The sequence below is a fragment of the Nothobranchius furzeri genome, chromosome 8 (genome assembly GCF_043380555.1).
Source record: "Nothobranchius furzeri strain GRZ-AD chromosome 8, NfurGRZ-RIMD1, whole genome shotgun sequence".
Lineage (NCBI taxonomy): Eukaryota > Metazoa > Chordata > Actinopteri > Cyprinodontiformes > Nothobranchiidae > Nothobranchius > Nothobranchius furzeri.
In genome coordinates, this window is record NC_091748.1 from 77,266,943 (window position 1) to 77,287,594 (window position 20,652).

The following is a 20,652-nucleotide window of genomic DNA, read 5'->3' on the forward strand; positions in this document are numbered from 1 at the left end:
TGACAACTCCAAGAGACATCCTATACATGTCAAAAATTATCTGACTTTATTTTATGTTTTTCTACATTTTGATGTGTTTATTCCAGTCTGTTTTCTATTTAAAAAGGGTTTGGGTCTTTAAGGGCTAATAATGCCCTTCTTTCTGTTTCTGATTACGTTGCTCGTCGGAATAAACGGAGAATCGGTTCATCTCCAAAGACAAACATGGAGATCCTTCAGCATTTACCCGCTGAAGAGTTCTGGTTACACCTTCATAGCTTCAGCCGTGTAAAGGGCAATCAAATAACTGTAACAAAAATAAAAATAAAACAACAATTGTGGACATCCCTGTACAAGTTCTTCTCAAAAATTAGCATATTGTGATGAAGTTCATTATTGTCTGTAATGTACTAATAAACATTAGACTTTCATATATATTAGATTAATTCCACACAACTAAAGTAGTTCAAGCCTTTTATTGTTTCTAATATTGATGATTTTGGCGTACAGCTCATGAAAACCCAACATTCCTATCTCAATAAATTAGCATATCATGAAAAGGTTATCTAAACGAGCTATTAACCTAATCATCTGAATCAACTAATTAACTCTAAACACCTGCAAAAGATTCCTGAGGCTTTTAAAAACTCCCAGCCTGGTTCACTACTCAAAACCGCAGTCATGGGTAAGACTGCCGCCTGACTGCTGTCCAGAAGGCCATCATTGACACCCTCAAGCAAGAGGGTAAGACACAGAAAGACATTTCTGAAGGAATAGGCTGTTTACCTGCATTATTTGCAAAGCAGTCCTTGCGTATCACGGCAGCACCTCGGTGATGCATGAACACTTAGAGAAAACACGTCGGACAGTTGAATGAAACAGAGTGTGACTCACCGCGGTAAGATTTAAACAACACGAAAGCCAACACGTTCAGCTTTGGATGTACATTTTTTAAACGTATTTTCGCTTTTAAAAAGAGAGATTTAATGTTATGCCCGACTGCGCCTGACAAAAGTATTTGAATTTTATTTATGCATTTATGTCTGTACTGACTGGGCACTGTGCCTAATTGGTGTTAGACAGGGCATTTTTATTTACTTTAGTGTGAATCGGCCTGTCAGCAGCAAAGTTCAATAAAATATGCATTTTCCATTGAAGTACCCATCTTTCTTGTGTTTATTATTATTTTTCACATAATTAAAGCAATTTCATGCTAAATTTAAGAAAAATGTAATATTTATCCGATTAGTCGACTAATCGTTTCAATAGTCGGTACTAGTTGACTATAAAAATAATCATTAGTTGCATCCCTAGTTAGGATGTAGGAAAATCTTGAAAACTCACCCAAAAGGCTTGATAGCTAGATATTTGTAAAGGAGTTAAAACCCTGATTCAATTTAAGAATAACACAATTATTGTTAATAAAATGTTAATGTGAGGAATTCAAGTTCAACGTTTCACTCAAACACTTGCATATTTTCAGATTTTTGTTCTAGTAAAGTTCAGCTGGAGCCCTGGCTGCTCTACCGGCCCGTTGAGCTGCCAGCTGAAGGGTTATGGAAGTGACAAATAAAACATTCTTACTGAATCTTTTAGAACAATCGAAAACATTCCTCATGACACGTTTGAGAGCTCTAATCAAAGTAATGGAGGCAGGTCACAACACTTCAGTTCAATACAAAGAGGAATGCGCTGGAGATCCGCGCTGATATGGAACTGTGTCGGAGTGCACAAGAGTGCAATTGTCCTTTCGGCTCAGCTAAGCCTGACAGTGCCAAGCTTGATTTAGTAACTACACCAGTCAGGTATGCCTTTGTCTCTGATTAGCTCAGCAGGTGGGTCCACCTTGTTGCCAAATGTCATAAAAGGAAACTGCAACAGTTAGTGTCTTCACTTGGCTGGATCACTGCAACCATTGTCTGAGCTTCTGTCAAGTGACGGCATGACTGATGACGTAAGAGCGGCTGTGGTGAGTTCGTTGGGCGCTTCTCGCTGCAGGAATGACATCCATCTGCGCTGATGAGGAAGTTTAGAGCTGAGAGTTTGCAGACACGGGAACAGTGCAGTGGTACGAGGTGTTTAGGGGCTGATGTGGGGACTCCTGACCCACACCCGGGCCTCGCTGGAAGAAGAAAATGCGGAAAACCTACTCTGTCAAAACCTCACACACCTTGTCATCTATTTGCTTAGCGTGACGACTCTTTCATTTTTGCATTTAGACCGAAAAGATGTTTTCCCACAAACAACAACATACCAGCAGAACGTAAACCCGGCTAACTAAGCAGCCCAGAAACAACCTGGTGCTGCAGCAGAAAGAAGCCAAGATTCTTTCTGTGACCAACTCTGCAGCAAAAATCAGTTTCTGTGAACCGTCTTCTGTTCACGTCTCACACCGACACGAGCCAAACGCAGCATCGAAGGTATGCAGCACACCCTCCATTCACTTGTTTGTCGCAGCACAAGAACAAACTTGTTTGAAAACTTGTTTAAAACAAAAGGATAATCGTTCATGTATTGACAGCACATAACTGCACTGCGGGGGAATGCTGGTATGTGACACTAACAAAGACTGATTTGCATTTAATACATGGGAAACTCGGATGACGATTCCTTCCCATCAATCACCACGGCGATGAAAAATCCTCAGGATCATGTCGCTGCAACCTGAGGTTCCACATACAATCCTTTTGTTTATTAGTTGGACATTTAAAGGATTAACAGGCAATAAACAAGCCTTAATAACATACTCTAAATTTTCATCTAACAATTTCAAAACAGGAGTTTTTCTGGAGAGAGGACAGAGCGAAACTTTGTGTCTTTATCATTTTCTTTGCTAAAGTGTAAAACGATCTGATCAGTTACAAACACAAAGCAAAAAACTATTAGATCAAAGGAAAATAAAGTGATCTGTTTCATTAGTGGGCTGCACAGTGGCGCAGTGGTTGTGGGTTCACATACCGGCCTCTCCCTGTGCATGCGTGGGTTCTCTTCGGGTACTCCGGCTTCCTCCCACAGTCTAAAATCATGACTGACACACTGATTCGTCTGTCTAAATTATCCTTAGGTGTGTGTGTGTGTGTGTGTGTGTGTGTGTGTGTGTGTCTGCTTGCGTGGTGGTTTGTCCTGTGTGTCTCTGTGCTGCCCTGAGATGGACTGGTGTACCCCGCCTGCTTGCCCGTTGAATGCTGGAGGTAGGCACCAGCCCCCGTGACCCTAAGTGGATAAGCTGGTTTAGAAAATGGATGAATGGAGTTTTCACTAGTTGTGCACAGCTGCTGCTGCCTAACTCACCCAGCTGGAAGATGGAAATTTTCAACTTCAGGGTTCATTTCAAGATCCTGGTTCTGGTCTATAGGGCCTTACATGGACAAGCACCATCTTACATTGGTGATCTTCTCAGTCCCTACACCCCCAGCAGGTCCCTGAGGTCCAGTGACCAAAGCCTACTGGTTGTGCAGCACCAGGCTAAAGGTCAAAGGTGACAGATCATCTGCTGCTGTGGCCCCCAGACTCTGGAACTCTCTTCCCCTGAGCCTGAGATCAGTGGACTCAGTGGTCTCCTTTAAAAAGCAGCTGAAGTCTCACTTGTTCAGGTTTTGGTGTTTCCTTCACCTCTCTCTCTTTATTCTGCTCTCCCCACCTATTCCACCTTCCTCAGGATCCACTGATTTCCCTCTTTCCTGTTCACTCTCTCTCTTTCTTTACATTTTTTAAATCACAATAGTCAATTTTTGCTCATTTTAATATATTTTTAAACATTTTCTAAATTATTTTTTATATCTTTACAATTTTTGTTTTTGTGAAGCGCCTCGTGATTTTTATCTTGAGAGGCGCCATAGAAATTATATATGATAATGTCAATAAGAGAGCTTCAACAAGCTCTGAGGAGCTGCAGCATGGTTGCTGCTTTTCACCATCAAATCCAGACAATCTATCACAATAAAGGTACCTCGGCAGAACTACAGCACAGCCTCTTGGGTGAAATATGAAGAAATAGTCCCAGGAAGAAGAAAAGTCTTGGTAATTGTGTTGCATCTTCTTTTGTGAGACCACAGTAAACATCAGTTGCAGCACTGACTTTATGTTTCTTTTGTGGATTTAGGTCCGGGCTTCAGAAGGTTTCTAGAACACCTTGGAATCCAGAGGGGTCCGTGGTCGACGTTGGTCGACAAGAAGCTGAAGACCAAAATCTTATGTTCCAAAATAAAAAAAAGCATCATAGCTGAGTAGATGGCTGCTTGACCAGAGTCCCAATGGGCTGATTCTGTTGTTTATTTACAAAGCACCAAATTACGACGAGTCGTCTCAAAGCACTTCAGAAAGTAAAGCATCCCAATACCATATTATTTCTAAAGCTAAATTTAAAATAGCATGTCAGCTGACCAAAGTGCTGTACATAAACAGCCAAAAGCTCTAACACAACAACAAACATAGCAAAAGGTAAACAAAACTGAGAGATTAATTAACTCATTCACTGCCATTGACGACTTAAGTCGCCATTTGCATTATTTTACTGTGTGGGCGTCGGAACGAGCCCCAGCTAAGTGACAGCAAACATCCCAGCTCTAAAGCTGATCTTCATCTGTGTACATCACACGTCACGTGACCAGCAAGCAGAACATCCATGTGTTAGGAGATGCTTTTGGGACGCTGCTGTGAAAAAAAGTGAAGCGTGAACCGGAAAAGCTTCTGCTGATCACAGTTCAGCAACGGATTATGAAAGAACGGATAACGCTCAAAACACGCAAATTCCTCCTGATGTAAGAGGTGAGTCTCCGCTTTGTTTTGGTCGTTTTGGCGTCGACATCATCATAACAAAAATGAACAGATAATTATTCTACCGGCAGATAAAGGAAGAACCACAGTAGTTATGGACAGAGAAAAATATAAACAACAGATGAAACAGATGTTAGAAGACAAAAATACATATGAAATACTTAAAAAAGATCCAACAGAAAACATTAAGAAAAACATGAAAAAATTACTGAAGCCACTGCATGAAAAAGGCAAAATAACAGAAAAAAATGTACAAACACTGGATTCCCACAGCAAACATAACACCAAGAATATATGGAACACCAAAAATACATAAACAAAACACCCCACTTAGACCAATAGTTGACAGCATAGGTACACCAACATACAACATGGCAAAAGATATCAGCAGAATCATCAGCCCGTTATTAGGAAACACAGACCAACACTGCAAAAATAGTATAGAACTGGCAAAAGAACTAAAGGAAATTACAATAGAAGACAACGACATACTCATCTCACATGACGTCACATCTCTGTTCACAAAAACACCAACCCAAAAAACCATAGACATAGTAGTTAACAGAATCAGACAGGACAAGACTTTACACAAAAGGACAAACCTCACAGCAGATGACATAGCACAACTGATAGGACTGGTAGCTAACTCCACTTACTTCACATACGACAACACAATATACAAACAACTGGAGGGCTTCGCCATGGGTAACCCGTTATCAGCCACCCTGTGCGAGTTTTTCATGGAAGACCTAGAACAAAAAGCCATAGCCACCGCCCCCCCAAACTGTAAAATAAAACTATGGAAACGCTACGTAGACGACATACTGGAAATCATACCAACAGGTAGGGTTGTCACGGTATGAAAATTTAACCTCACGGTTATTGTGACCAAAATTATCACGGTTTTCGGTATTATCGCGGTATTTTTTAAACGGTGTTGCATATGTTCAGAAAGCATTGATAGTCCTGTTCTACACAAACTGAAATAGTTCTGAAAAGGTTTAACAGTGTTTATTAAACCTAAAATAACACAAAGCCTTAGCAAAAGTGCAACTTTTCACAAGTAAAGGAACAAATAGCTTATTTTTCTGGAACTTGTTACAGTAGTCTGTGCAGGTTTAAATTATACAAATCCAAACATTCGAAACATAAACAATATGTAAACAAATCAAAGAAACACCACTTGTTTTCTCATATACTTGTTTTCTTCATTATCAAAATGAAAATCTAAAACTCCAGTCCACACTTGACTTGAGCACTGTACAAGTCAACCTTAAAAAAATATATGTATTTAAAACAAATAGCCACTTTAAACAAATTACTAAAATAACTACTACACTATGTAATCAAATCCAAATGTTCAAGTATAAATGGCATTGAATAAGTAAACAAATCAATGACAAGGAACTAATTGTATATTTCTCTTCATCATCAACAAATAAGATGCTTCATCCAGCAACAGGGTGTCCGTGACACGGTTTAAATGCTGGCAGAGGACGCTGCGGCTGCAGGATATAGTGACTCGTTGCATTCTCCCTCAACCAAAAGTCCTCGCGTCATGCATTTAAGCTAAAATGCTAATGTTAACTTACCTTGCACTGGCTGTAGAGACGTGGGTGATGGTCACACAGATGTGCCATTAGATTCGAAGTGTTGCTCTCTTTTGCAGACACTTGTTTCCTGCACGTTCTGCAAACGGGATAGCAGTCTTCTATTAACGGTCCCTCAGCGTTTTTCAGAAATCCAAAATATGCCCATACTTCCGATTTAGTCTTCTTTGAGGGCTGATGGATGTCCTGGGCGCTGCCGTCTCCTCCTTCGGCCATTATTTCAGCTTCAAAGTTTTGGTGCCGTTGCAAACTAAAAAGTGCGTGTGCGCGCCGCGGGAACTTCAGCTGAAGCGACGGTGGCTGGTAAGGGTCACCGCGCTGAAACCGCGGCCACGGTAAACCCACCGAGATAATATAGTTTTTTAAAAACTGGACGGTTATTTTTATTGTCAACTTTTTTACCGGGGTTTACCGCTATACCGGTTACCGTGACAACCCTACCAAAAGGTCAAACAGAAACACTAACACAACACTTAAACAATATTGATGACACAGGCAACATAAAATTCACTTATGAGTCAGAAACAGAAGGCAGCATAGCATTTATGGATATGAAAATCACCAGGCAGACCGACGGGACCCTAAACATAAACACATACAGGAAACCAACACACACAGACCAATATTTATTATGGACATCAGAACACCCCACCATACACAAAATGTCAGTAATCAGAACATTATATCACCGAGCAAACATGATAACAGAAGAAAGAGACCGTAAACAAGAGGACAAACACATACAACACGCTTTAAAGACCTGCGCATACCCGACATGGGCAATAAACAAAGGAAAACAACAAACAAGAATAGAAAGCAAAGAACAACCCAAAAAAAGAACCAGAAACCCAGACAGACAAGAACCAAAACCAGTGATAACCCTACCATACATCAGAGGCATAACGGAAAAAATAAGAGCAACAATGAAAAAACACAACATAAACACACCAACAAAACCATACACAACAGTTAGAAACAGATTAGTACACCCAAAAGACAAGATAACAGCTGGACAAAAATGTGGAGTCGTTTACGAAATCCCATGCAAACTCTGCAATAAAACATACATAGGAGAAACCGGACGCCAACTCAACACACGGACAATAGAACACAGAAAGGAGTGCGAGAAAGAAGCAAATCGTAAACACACAAGAGCAGCAAAACAAGAAGCAGAAAGTACAATAAAAAAGTCAGCCGTAACAGATCATTGCTTAAGAGAAAACCATATAATGGACTGGGACGACACAAGGATCATAACCACCGAACAACAAAAATACAAAAGATGGATCAAGAAAGCAATCGAGATAAGGAGACGTGGATGTGGGACCATGAACAGGGACGACGGAGTTTACACGCTGGACCACGCATGGGACTGCATCGTCGGAGAGGGGAGAGCGGGCAGTAGAGGGCGACAACGTCCTCTGCTGCCCGCAGATAAACGGAGAAGGAAGTGACGCGCCACCATCAGCGTCAGCCTGAAGAAGCCGGCAGCCGTCGGCGAAACTGTAGCTACAAACAGGTAAACAAAACTGTTTCTGTGTTTAAAAAGAACGAAAGAATGGACATCATCATAAAGCGCAAAGTTCTGTGACAGTAAAAACACTCAAAAAACACTGGCAGTGAGAGGCTTTTCCAATCAGGAAACGGCCAGCAGTTTATGAGTTAAAAAACATAAAAAACTAAGTATGAAATACAGGTTAAAAGGTCAAACAAAGAGAAGTTGTTAAATCACTAAGGCAGGTAAGGGAAAAACCTGATGAAACCTGCTAAAAACAGCATCAATAACACAAAGCACTAATGAATCATAGCTAAACTAAATGGGAAAAGTAAAACGGCCCTAACAAGTGCAGTGAGGCAAGACACGGCCTACTGGAGTCGTGCAGCTTTTATTGAAGTAGATCATGAAGGGTAGGATATGTTGAAACTGCGTCTTCAGAGCGGACTTAAACCTACGAAAGGACAGGGCCAAACGTACTTGGATGGGTAAAAGAGTTCCAGAGCTTGGGAGCAGCATAAAGAAATAGCATTTTCTACAGCTGACGTCACTACGCTAGTGCTGCTGGAGCTAATGCTAGACAAAAAAACACATTTACCAAACACCATATTCAGACGTTTTAGCTCAGTTACACGTTACTCCCGTTGGTTATCGGTGCCTTTTGCGTTCACATTTAAATGCTGTTTGGCCGAGACGTTCAGTTGGACTTCCTCCCCCAATGGCGGTGCTTAGTTAACTCCTGTTTGATTATCTCCAGGAGATGAAAATACAACTTTGATGAGCGGAGCGACTTCATTGGCACCCATGAAAAAACACACTTGTTTAGGGCAACATCCTATAATGCATTGCAACGTTACATCACAATCTATTTTTAGCTACTGAAGAATACACTATTTAGTTCTGTTAATTATGCCAGGTTGTAAAATGTTTCCTGTGTAAGGAAACCCAGCACATTTAATCGAGTCACTGACTTGTGTCAGTGGTAGGGCTGCACAATATATCGTAAATATATCGTTATCGCGATATCAGCACGCACAATATGCATATCACAAACAACAGATAAATATCGCAATAAGTGGTCAGCTCAAATGTTTGCTACACATAATGAATTCGGTCAATCAAACGGAAGTATTATGTATTTTTAACATATCAAATGGAGCTCTTCACCCATTTGGCCAATCGGGTGGGTTCTCATAGGTTAGATGCCCGCCCCCGAGGCGGACGGCACTTAATTTTGATGGTTAGCAAACACCCGAGTTAGCTTTGTTCTGCTCTTTTTGCTGATTCTGCTTTTCCCGGGATCCACTGATTACCTTTTCGTGTTCATTTTCTTTTTCCCTTTCCTCATATCTTTTGTTTTTCTCATTTTTACGAAATTTTTATTTCTTTGTTTTTGATTATTTTTGTTCCTGAGTTAAGTTTTTATTTATCGCAAGTGATATCATCGCAATATTAATCTTTGTTTCGAATATCGCATGTTTTCCTAATATCGTGCAACCCTAGTCAGTGGCTTTCCAGCAATCCTCATTATGAGCAAGCATATAGAGACAGTGGAGGAGAAAACTCCCTTTTAACAGGAAGTCAGTCGGTCTGGCCGAACCACCACACCTCCCTGGGTCCTCCACTCATCACACACTCATGCATTTAGCAACAGAACACCACTGGTGTAAGAGGTTCTCTGCTCAGTAATATCAAAGAAGAGAGACAGCCGACTGCTACAATTTCAACTTTAGGACAAAGTCCCAAAAAGAAAAGACACCAGTTGAAGTTATGGACAACAAGAGATGTTTGGACCTAGAAAACGGTGTCTGGTGTTTAGCACTACCTCGTTTAGTGTTAAAATGTGGGTTTCTAGAGATGTGTCTCACGGAAAGACACCCAAGGGGAGGGGTGAGTGTTCTGTGACTGTTTGCGTTCAAAACCTAGCTTGTTCTGTAAATTCGCTACAGCAGCTTTAACCTCAGATTAGAAGCAGCCAGAAGGCTCACTAATCTACTAGAATGAGCAAATAACCCTCAGGCTTCATTAGGGACATTTCTGTCCATTTGGGCAGTTTTTAGGCCCGAGCAGCGAAAGCGCTGCGAAGGCCTATTGTATCTGCTGCGTTTATTTTTCTTCCACCAAGTAAATTGGCTTTTTGGAGGCCTTAAGATACCCGAAAACTCAGGAAGTTTTGCACACGTCAGGCGTGGTGTAAAATTTTGTATTTTAAAGCCATGCTTTGACTGAGGATTATGAAATTTGGTACACTAATGTAGTGCCTTGGGACATACAAAAAAGTCTCTTGGAGCCAAGGTCAATGTCGCACAGGAAGTCGGCCATTTTGGTCCAAGTGCTCGATTTAGTGGTTTTCGCACACGTCGTTTGGAAAGTGATGCCCCATCGCCCTTTTCACCAATCGCCTTCAGACTTCTGCTATAGACTCTTAAGACATAGGGGAAAAATTCAACCATCAAATTTTTCAAAAGTTGAAAGGTGTGGGCGTAGCTAAGCCTTAAACTTTGACCTGTCGCCACGCCATTCCTTTTTTCACAGCTCCTTATTGGACTCCTTTCACCCAATCACCAGCAATCTCTGGCAAATAGCAGCAGACAAGTTGAGGTCACTTGGTCTATAGTACTGGCAGGTTTTGAAAAAAGGCGGGGCTTTGGGAGCATGGCGAAATTCGCCATCACGACATGGAAATACGTTTGTGTGATCACTGACCACATCTCAAGGCAGTGACAATGTGGACTAGGGTTGTCACGGTATGAAAATTTAACCTCACGGTTATTGTGACCAAAATTATCACGGTTTTCGGTATTATCGCGGTATTTTTTAAACGGTGTTGCATATGTTCAGAAAGCATTGATAGTCCTGTTCTACACAAACTGAAATAGTTCTGAAAAGGTTTAACAGTGTTTATTAAACCTAAAATAACACAAAGCCTTAGCAAAAGTGCAACTTTTCACAAGTAAAGGAACAAATAGCTTATTTTTCTGGAACATGTTACAGTAGTCAGTGCAGGTTTAAATTATACAAATCCAAACATTCAAAACATAAACAATATGTAAACAAATCAAAGAAACACCACTTGTTTTCTCATATACTTGTTTTCTTCATTATCAAAATGAAAATCTAAAACTCAAGTCCACACTTGACTTGAGCACTGTACAAGTCAACCTTAAAAAATATGTATTTAAAATAAATATCCACTTTAAACAAATTACTAAAATAACTACTACACTATGTAATCAAATCCAAATGTTCAAGTATAAATGGCATTGAATAAGTAAACAAATCCATGACAAGGAACTAATTGTATATTTCTCTTCATCATCAACAAATAAGATGCTTCATCCAGCAACAGGGTGTCCGTGACACGGTTTAAATGCTGGCAGAGGACGCTGCGGCTGCAGTATATAGTGACTCGTTGCATTCTCCCTCAACCAAAAGTCCTCACGTCATGCATTTCAGCTAAAATGCTAATGTTAGCTTACCTTGCACTGGCTGTAGAGACGTGGGTGATGGTCACGCAGATGTGCCATGAGATTTGAAGTGTTGCTGCCTTCTGCAGACACTTGTTTCCTGCACGTTCTGCAAACGGGATAGCCGTCTTCTATTAACTGTCCCTCAGCATTTTTCAGAAATCCCAAATATGCCCATACTTCCGATTTAGTCTTCTTTGAGGGCTGATGGATGTCCTGGGCGCTGCCGTCTCCTCCTTCGGCCATTATTTCAGCTTCAAAGTTTTGGTGCCGTTGCAAATTAAAAAGTGCGTGTGCGCGCAGCGGGAACTTCAGCTGAAGCGACGGTGGCTGGTAAGGGTCATCGCGCCGAAACCGCGGCCACGGTAAACCCACCGAGATAATATAGTTTTTTAAAAACTGGACGGTTATTTTTATTGTCAACTTTTTTACCGGGGTTTACCGCTATACCGGTTACCGTGACAACCCTAATGTGGACAGCTGACATCACCTAAGCCCTGCCCCCTGACAACAGGAAGTCAATTGTTTTATGGTGAAATGCCCATATTTGTCCCCTCTAACTTAGTCAACATGACACCAAGGTCATGCACTGTCTTCATGATGCTGTAATGACCATTCAGTTCTGATAGCTTTCCAGAAAGGGAGGGGCTTTGATGCCATGACGAATTCTGGCGTGATGCCGTGACCTTACGTTTGACTGTAACTTCCAAAAACGGCCTCCGATCTGCACAAGACTGAACATGGCAATCAACAATCATGCCCTTTAGCCAATGAGGCACAAACAGTTGGTGAACCTTGTATATCACCACAACGCCCCCTACATACCTTTAAAACTGTAATAACTCCAACAGACGAGGTCGCAACTGCACCAAACTTGCTATGTGTCATCACACAAAGGCACCCAACACAATCCTGTGGTCACTGGTTGATATTGCTTTAGCTCCGCCCCCTGACAGATATTAGGCCCTGAATAACACATGCATAATGCAATTCACACCAAACTACATGCAAATGATTGTTGTCAACCTACAAACTTCTTCATGGAATATTTCCTAAATTTGGGACAGCGCCACTTAGATGGGTTTAAACTTTATTAACTTTTAAAGACAAGGTCAGAATGGCATTATACTTGGCTTGTGTCATCACGTGACTGCACCAAACACATTGAAGTCGTTGTTGATTCAAATCCCTTTAGCTCCGCCCCCTTTCAGCTCTCTGCTTCTAGAAAGCACACGCAACGTCTGATTGATGCCAAACTACCACAAAACCATCAATGACTCCCTAAGAGGACCTCAATGGGATTTTTCTGTAGTTGGTCACAGCGCCCCCTAGATAACTTTAACCTTAAATAACTTCAAAAAACGTGGTTAGAATAGCATTAAACTTGGTCTGTGTCATCACACCACCAGTGTGGTAAAGATAAAGTATCCCCTAGTGGTGATATTGGTAATTTAATGGTGGGCTCAAAGGAGATGCTGAGTAAGGGTGAGATGCAGACGAGGAGACCGTTCGCTGTGTCTGGGGTCGCGGGGGTCGACGCTTCTAATCCACGGACGTGCCCGGATGCCCCGGGCTGCCGGCCAGGCCTGAGCGGCGCGGAGCTGCGAGGGCCGAACGACGCTGCTTGCAGCTTTAATTTGTTTTTCTTTTTGATGCCATTTCACCACCGTTTGTGTATATGGTACAACATTTTGTCGCCTCTCTCTGGACAAATTTTAAAATTCAATTCGGAATTTTTAAAATAGACCAAGGGAACACTATGGGAAAAAAAACGCTATACATTTGAGTCATAAGAGGACAAAAACATCCACTTGTAAAAGTGGCTATAAAAAATATATACAGAAATGTGTTTGCCTTTTTTTTCATAGATCTGTTGAACAACTTCAGCCCTGCTCAAACATAAAAAAATCAATCATTTTGAGGCTTTTAACCCTTGAAATGCCAGTTTGAATACTCAAAGTCATTGATGTAATTTATGAAAAAAAAAACCCACAAAACAGTTATTTTCTAAAAAAAACATTTTTTTTTGCCTGGGGTGTTTAGTACAAATCAGTCTTCATTATATTATGAAATATCTAAAATTTAGAAATTTTTGCATTTATAGTTTTTACATAGCAACAGATTTATAATTTACTATACACTCGAGCCATTAGAGGACAAAAACGTCCCACGGACTTTAAAGAAACTAAATAAAAACGCGCAAAGCCTAGTTTCAACAATCTAATCTAATCCTAACAATCTAAAACTTTAAAATATGAATAAATCCAGATTCCTGTACTGCTCACTAATTCTCGGTGTGTCACGTAGACAGAGATGGAAATGCAAGACGGTGTGCTGAAGAGACGACAGTGGAAAAATGTGTGTACACCAACAGAGACGAGGAGACAGATAGAAAGACAGCTCGGCAGTCGTCGTCCTCACCATGAGAGGTTGGGCAGAAACCACAGAGCTGTCAACCCACAGCAGTTGATGCCCTCGGGCGACACGTGAACTTGGAAGTATGACAGCTAACCTGTATTAGCACAGACGAGCACAAGCGCCAACATGCACTAAAACAGACACACTTCAGCACAGACAAGCACGTCTGGATGGTCTGAAACTGAGTTCCCAATGATCGCGGCTGCAGAGAAATCAGGAAAAAATGGTAATCTGCAGTGAATATTTGTGTTAGTGGTTTTCGACAGCTCAGACTAGTTAAAAACGTCTGATTTGGGTCTCCCACCAACAGATGTTTGATAGAAGGAGGTCCTAGTTTCTGTTTCTGATCCATCCGAATATCAAAGTCATCTCGAGTTCCAATAAAAATGCTTTTGTAGAATACTTTTCTTGCACTTTAGATGACAAGCCAGTGAAAGATATTACTGAAGTGTTCCAGCATGATGTCAGTTCTAGATGTCACCGGCATGCCAGGCATTTCATGTCGTCGTCCTCCCGTGTCGAAAGCACGGCTTCGAGCGTTACATCGTAGAAATGCACATAAAACGTTTCTGCCACCTAGAGCTGATTTGACTTTTATTTCAGATATTTTGGATTAAAGTCAGGATCTCTACTTGGCTTTGACTGTTAAAGACCAGCCGGAGATCCAAAATTACAAGTTTTAGCAGGAATCCAATTAGACTGGATGTTTAACACTAGTTATATACTTTGTAGAGGCTTGTGGAGCAAACAATGCAGCTGCAAGCAAATTCCACAGTTTGTGTGAAATTTCTTACTGTAATTTTGCCACAAAGTGTCTCGATTCGGTCTCAGTTTGTTTATGTTTATGTTTATGTGCTTAGCAGACGCTTTTACCCAAAGCGACTTACAATTTTTTTTAACCTATAGGGCGTGTTGTGATCTGTGGGGGAAATCGGAGTACCCGGAGAAAACCCACGCATGCATGGGGAGGACACGCAACTCCACGCAGAAAGGCTGCAGCCGAGTTTCGAACCTGCGACCTTCGTGTTGCGAGGCAACAGTGCTAACCACTGCGCCACCATGCAGTTTGCTATCCAACAGTTAGGACTCACACCTCTCAGACTTTTTGACTTTCAGAAACTAAACGGAGAAGTGTTCGAGATGAAGTCCAGAGGCCAGGATCAGAATGACTCACCGGAAAAAGCTTCAGAGTGTTTTGAGACATCGGTGAAAATCTCTCGCAAAAGCAGTTTTCAAATTGAGATCAACTCACCAAGATACTGAAGTCTGAAAGTAACAGAAGCACCAGATGGTACAATGAAAAAACAAACTTGTAGGATTTACTTAATTCAATTACGGAAAGTGGTTGCACACAATTGTTTTGCTTTAGTTGCAAGTCAAACGTTTAAGTAGAATTAACATAAGTTTTTCATTTTAAACAAACATGTATATTATGTGTTAATACAAATTGATAGAAACATGTTGTCATTAAGTAATTTGAGCTCTTCAAACATTTTAATTCAACATGATTTTTTCACTTTGTTCCAACATGATTTTTTCACTTTGTTCCAACATGATTTTTTCACTTTGTTTGAACACTATTGTTTCACCAGTATAATGGCCATCACCCGGTTAATACCAACACTCTTACGATCCCTGGTTTTGGTACCAGTACCTGATCAATGCTTTTTTCCAGCAACTATTTTAGGAGGAATAAAAGTACTTTAGAGTTTTATTTTCCTCATTAAACTAAGCAGAAACAGCAAACTCAGTGAAAACGGTAAAATACAACTTATCAAACTACTTTCTTGTTAACTCATTCACTGCCAATGACGACTAAAGTCATAATTTTTGATCCAACCGTTCACTGTCAATGATGATTAAAGTCGTCATTTGCATTTTTTTTTCTGTGTGGGCGTTGGAAGAGCCCCCGCACCGTGAGAACAAACACCTCAGCTCTAAAGCCGATCTTCATCAGCATACATCACACGTCACGTGATCAGGAAGCAGAACATCCATGTGTTAGGAGATCATTTTGGGCTGCTGCTGTAAAAAAAGTGAGGCGCCAACTGGAAAAGCTTCTGCCGATCACAAGTCAACAACGGATTATGAAAGAACGGATAACGCTCGAAACGCACAGATTCTTCCTGATGTAACCCCCAAATTCCACTACCTCCGCTCCGCTCCGCCCCCGCCTTCCGCAGCCGCTCGCTTCCGAACTCAATTTTTACTGGTACCCGCTCTACAACGGCTCCGCTCCGGTGCGGAGACCTGAGGGGGGCAAACAAGCATGCGCGGGATTTTCGAGATCTTGCGATACAGTCCGAGCAATAAACGCGGAAGTTAGATCCAAACACCCGTTGTGTGGGAGAAGCATCGGCATGAACTGTTTAATCTGCCCATCATTTGTGTTGAGAGATCAGCAGTGTTTGGATCAACAAAGGGTGACTACTTTGATAGTGGAAACTGTATTTATGGCTTACTTTTGTGCATTTAAACTTCAGCCGCCATTGATAGTTGTTAAAAGTTGTTAAACCTGTGCATATGAAACAAAAAATGCCTTTTGTTTATCGATTTATTGTGAAAAACGGAAGTTGTGCTTGCTCCTTTTCCTGTTGGGCAGTTGTGATTTCTGTCCATTTACTGCGGAGGTGCTCCGGCGTCCGGCGAAAATAGAAGCAATCCTATTTTTGCCGGACGCCGGAACAGAGGGCGGCGCACGGCGCCGCACTGCCGGAGCACGGCCGCAGTAGTGGAATTGCTCTGATTGACTACAACGGGACCGATTTTGCTCCGGCGTTCGTGTCGGAGCGGAGCGGAGGTAGTGGAATTTGGGGGTAAGAGGTGAGTCTGCACTTTGTTTTGGTCGTTTTGGCGTCGACATCATCCTAGCACGCAACCTTCTGTCATTCTTAAAAAAACAGTAAAAACTGTTAGAAACGCTGGCAGCGAATGAGTTAAAGCAAGAATGAGACATGACATTTAAATACTCATTTCAAAATAAAATCTTGGTTTTACCTTTTAATGTTAAACAAAAATAAACAGTACGAAGATAAAATGCTAACTATTATGTATTCTTTGGTGTTACAAACATGAAAGAATCACTCTAAAAACCTGGAAGGAGACATGTTTAGACCCCAAATAAATAAACAAATGAAAAAACATTTATTTACACAACACACACGTAGTAAAAACCCATGTGCACCTTCTGTGTTTGTGTAGCAGCGGGGGCGGACTGGGATGTGACGGGTCATGCTCATACGATCCCGGGAACGATGAGGCTCTGGATAAAAATGCTGTTGTTTCCATGTTTAGGGACACAAAACTCATCAGTGATGTTACATTTGGCTCAGATGATGTGCAGCCAAACAGTTGATGTTTCTGCATGTTAGTCTGCAAACCCAGAGGTGTTGTTGTGAACGAGAGACAGGCCTGACACGTGACTGAGACCCCACGTGTCATGTGACGCACAGCTGCACTCGAGCTGTGTTTACTGGTCGAGTGGTGAAACTCAGCCCAGAAAAAGACATGCTCATATATAGTGTTTTTGTCCTGTATCAGTACCTGTGGAGAGTTTTGGCCACGGAGGGCTTACCTGAGCCAAACCTCAGCGCTAGCAAACAACCAGCCGTCTGTCTACAACCACTGACGGCTCTCCAAAGCCGTGACAGTTGGACCAGTTTAAAAGTTCAAAACAATCCTGACAGTTTACATCACACATCTCGGTTTCGGTTTCACGCGTCTGTGGAAAATGCAGGTAGCTTCGTGTTTTTCTAATTTTAACTTTACATGCATCCTCTCAGGTGTCGGCTTCCGTGAAGCGGAGGAACTCGCAGTCACCTCAGCCGACCCGGGGCCTTGTGGGCCAGACAAATACAGACAAGTGGGCACATTCCCACATGTGGGGCACACCTGCAGTGTTTGTCTCCCCCCCCCCCCCCCCAGCGACCTTGGCTGGTTGCGATCCCCGGGGTCGTGGAGCACAAACACTGACAGAGATAATGATGAATTACACGTGTATTAGCATGCAGCCTGAGGTAACACTCCTCCCACAACACACACACACACACACTTTCTCAGCTGTGGAAGAGTCAGCTGTGCACTCAGGACACACACCCCAAGACAGGTACTTCCACTTGAAGTGAGCCACAATAACGAGCTTTGAGCCCAGTGTCACTTGCTTCCTGTCTGAAGGGGTCAAAGGTTAAACACTCTTTCAGTCTCTTTAGCTCCTAGAAATCCAGAGACAAAGAGACGGAGCAGAGAAGTTGGCCTCTGTAGCTGAACCATCCCGACCCGTTATCTCTGTAACCTTTGACCTCGTTCACTTAAAAATGTGACAATTTGACAACTTTTTAGCCGAAAACCTTTTAAGAAAACAGACTTTAACTGGGTCTGAGATGCCCGAATCCTGCTCTGGTGTCATGTGGGGATGATCCAACCCCCCCACATTAGTATTTGTGGCCCACGCTGGTGTCTCTTGGTGCTGTTGACACTTTGACCGGGCTCTGTGAGAGACCATCTGTAGCTTTATGGGTAAAAACCAGCCTCGCAGCCATTTTGAAACAAACAAGCTAACTTCAGCTTGAACTTGTTGAGTCTTTTCTGGAATGTTCACCGTCTCACATTAATTATGATCCATGAAAAATAAAAGAATGACACCAAAGCGTTTGGTGCCGACTCGATCGCTCTCTGGAGCGAGGACCTAGGGTTGGGACACGGGACGAAGGAGCTGACATGAACAAAGAACACAGACTCCAGGTGTGTGACCAGCGCTGCCCGACACCCTTAGCAGTCCGTCAGCGGGGCCTCCTCACTAATCCTCTGCTGTCACTCAGCTCTAATCTCAGCAGGACAAACCGCTTGAGACGGGCACTACAACACCCTGGGGTAACTCTAAACCGTGCTCAGGGAGTAGCTGCAGCCATGAGAGGCAAAATCAGAGATGCATGGGTCCTTCTCATTTAGACTCTTTATACATGGACAAGGGAACTCTAAAGGTACTTTTTTAACCTCTACAGCAACATTTTAGCCTGTTTGTGCGAATATGTGCTCCCAATCTGCATCCACAGACAGGAAACAGCCAGCATTACTCTAGAAGAGTGGGCTGGCAGGTTTCCAGCGGTTTAAAGGCACACAATAAGCAGCCCCAGGCTGTCAACTGCACCCTTTACGGCTGATAAGTGTGTAGTCTCAGACACAATAGCCGGCAATGAGATACATGCAGAAAAAAACCCCGCAACATGTGAGTTAAGGTCAAGTACATACAAAAGGAAACGTGTAAACGTGTTTTCTATTGGGCTGAATGGATTATGTGGTTTGGGCAGAAAACTGATCAAGAAAAACTAAGAACTGTGCTTCAGCTAAAAAAGATTTTTAGTTTAGTGACAAAATAAATGCAAAACCACAGATGTGAATTCTGACATTTTCTAAAGTATAACGGCCAGAAAAACCCTAATCGTTGGTAGAAGCAGGTGTTCATAACAACAAGGGACAAGTAAACAATATGAGGTTTGAGGTCATTTTGGATTAAAGGTGTGGTTCTCTCATTTCGGTACACCAGCAGTGGTCTCTAGTACATTTCTACTGAAATGAATACATTGTAAGTCGTACTCTGGGGGAAAAAAGCTCTGGCGCTCCTGTTTCAGGAACTAGTAGTGAGCTAGAGCAGAGGGGAGCTTCAGATGGCAGGATCTGGAGTCATTTTTCCAGATATTCAGACATCTCTGTTCTGATTGGCTGACAGCAACACGACTCTACCACTGACTCTCTTTGTTCTGCAACGTTGATGTTTAATCTCAAAAATAACACAAGCCTGGAGGAGTTCTGCTGTGTGCTGGAGATGCTAATGCTAACAGTTAGCGTCTATTAGCAGAGATATTCTCTGCTGTTTCCTGGACGCTAAACCAACAACAGCCTTCCCCGTCGTGAGTCCAGATGGGCGAGTCCATGAATGTTAGTGACAGGGTGACGTAGATCTGTCAGGATTTTCTAATCCTTGAGTTTCACCGTCTGTTTTCTATTAGAAGCTAATGCAGGAGATAGGTGTAGGAGACTATTTTCATGTTCAGCGTGCATGACACACTCTGAATGACCCGTTAGAATAAGAAATAATCATTAAAACATAGTTCCTCAGTGAACCACACCTTTAAATAAAATCTGCGCTTTAGCCATCGTGAGGGTGTTTGACTTCTCTCACCTTTTATTGAGCACTGTTCAAGTACCTAATGGGAGATATCGGTGAATCCGGTCCTATCTTGGAAGGAACCACGACATCATGTTTGGTTTGACTGATAATGGTCATGCTTTATTCTACTGCTGGAACTTTCTGGAACACGGAGGTGGTTGTATTATGGTTTGGAGATGTTATGCTACGTGACTTTTTAACGACTTAACACGAGGAGTTTGTGTTGAATCTGCATTGGATGAAGGAATGGATTAAAATTTTTCACAATTGATGTGAAAACCAGATCAACGGTTCCCAGGAGAGTTTAGTCGGAGGATAAATGATGAAATGGGGATACTCCGTGTTTGTGTCATTTTCTTAGAAGACGCTTTTGTAGACTTATAAAAATCCAGAGGGAAACCGGACTCACCACTTCAGTTGGACGGAAGAATTTTGGGTCCACCTTCACGTGCACCACCCCCGTCTCTTTGCAGCGGCCGATCTCCTTTTCATCTTTTCCCTCCCACCTGAGAAAACAAAAACAGATTTTTCTCACACTGTTGTTGAAGATCCTTCATTTTCTACTCGTTTCCCCAAAGCTCCTGCACACAACACCTTCCTTTTGTTGTTTTTGTTCTGAGACGAGACAACAGGCAGCGGGAACGGCCAGGAACACATCATGATGAAGACAGGAGGCGGTGGACAGGGGACGGGGACTGAGAGGCGTTTATGTTCAGACTCGAGGTTCTGACGGCGGGACGA

At 42.2% G+C, this 20,652-nt stretch overlaps 1 protein-coding gene across 1 annotated transcript in view; it reads right to left on the minus strand.

The window, feature by feature from the left end:
* gmds (GDP-mannose 4,6-dehydratase) overlaps positions 1-20,652 on the minus strand; it is a 243,894-nt gene that overhangs the window by 45,513 nt on the left and 177,729 nt on the right. The window contains exon 9 of the mRNA XM_070554348.1: positions 20,321-20,417. Within this exon, the coding sequence (XP_070410449.1) occupies positions 20,321-20,417 (97 nt within the window). The remainder of the gene's footprint in view (positions 1-20,320; positions 20,418-20,652) is intronic.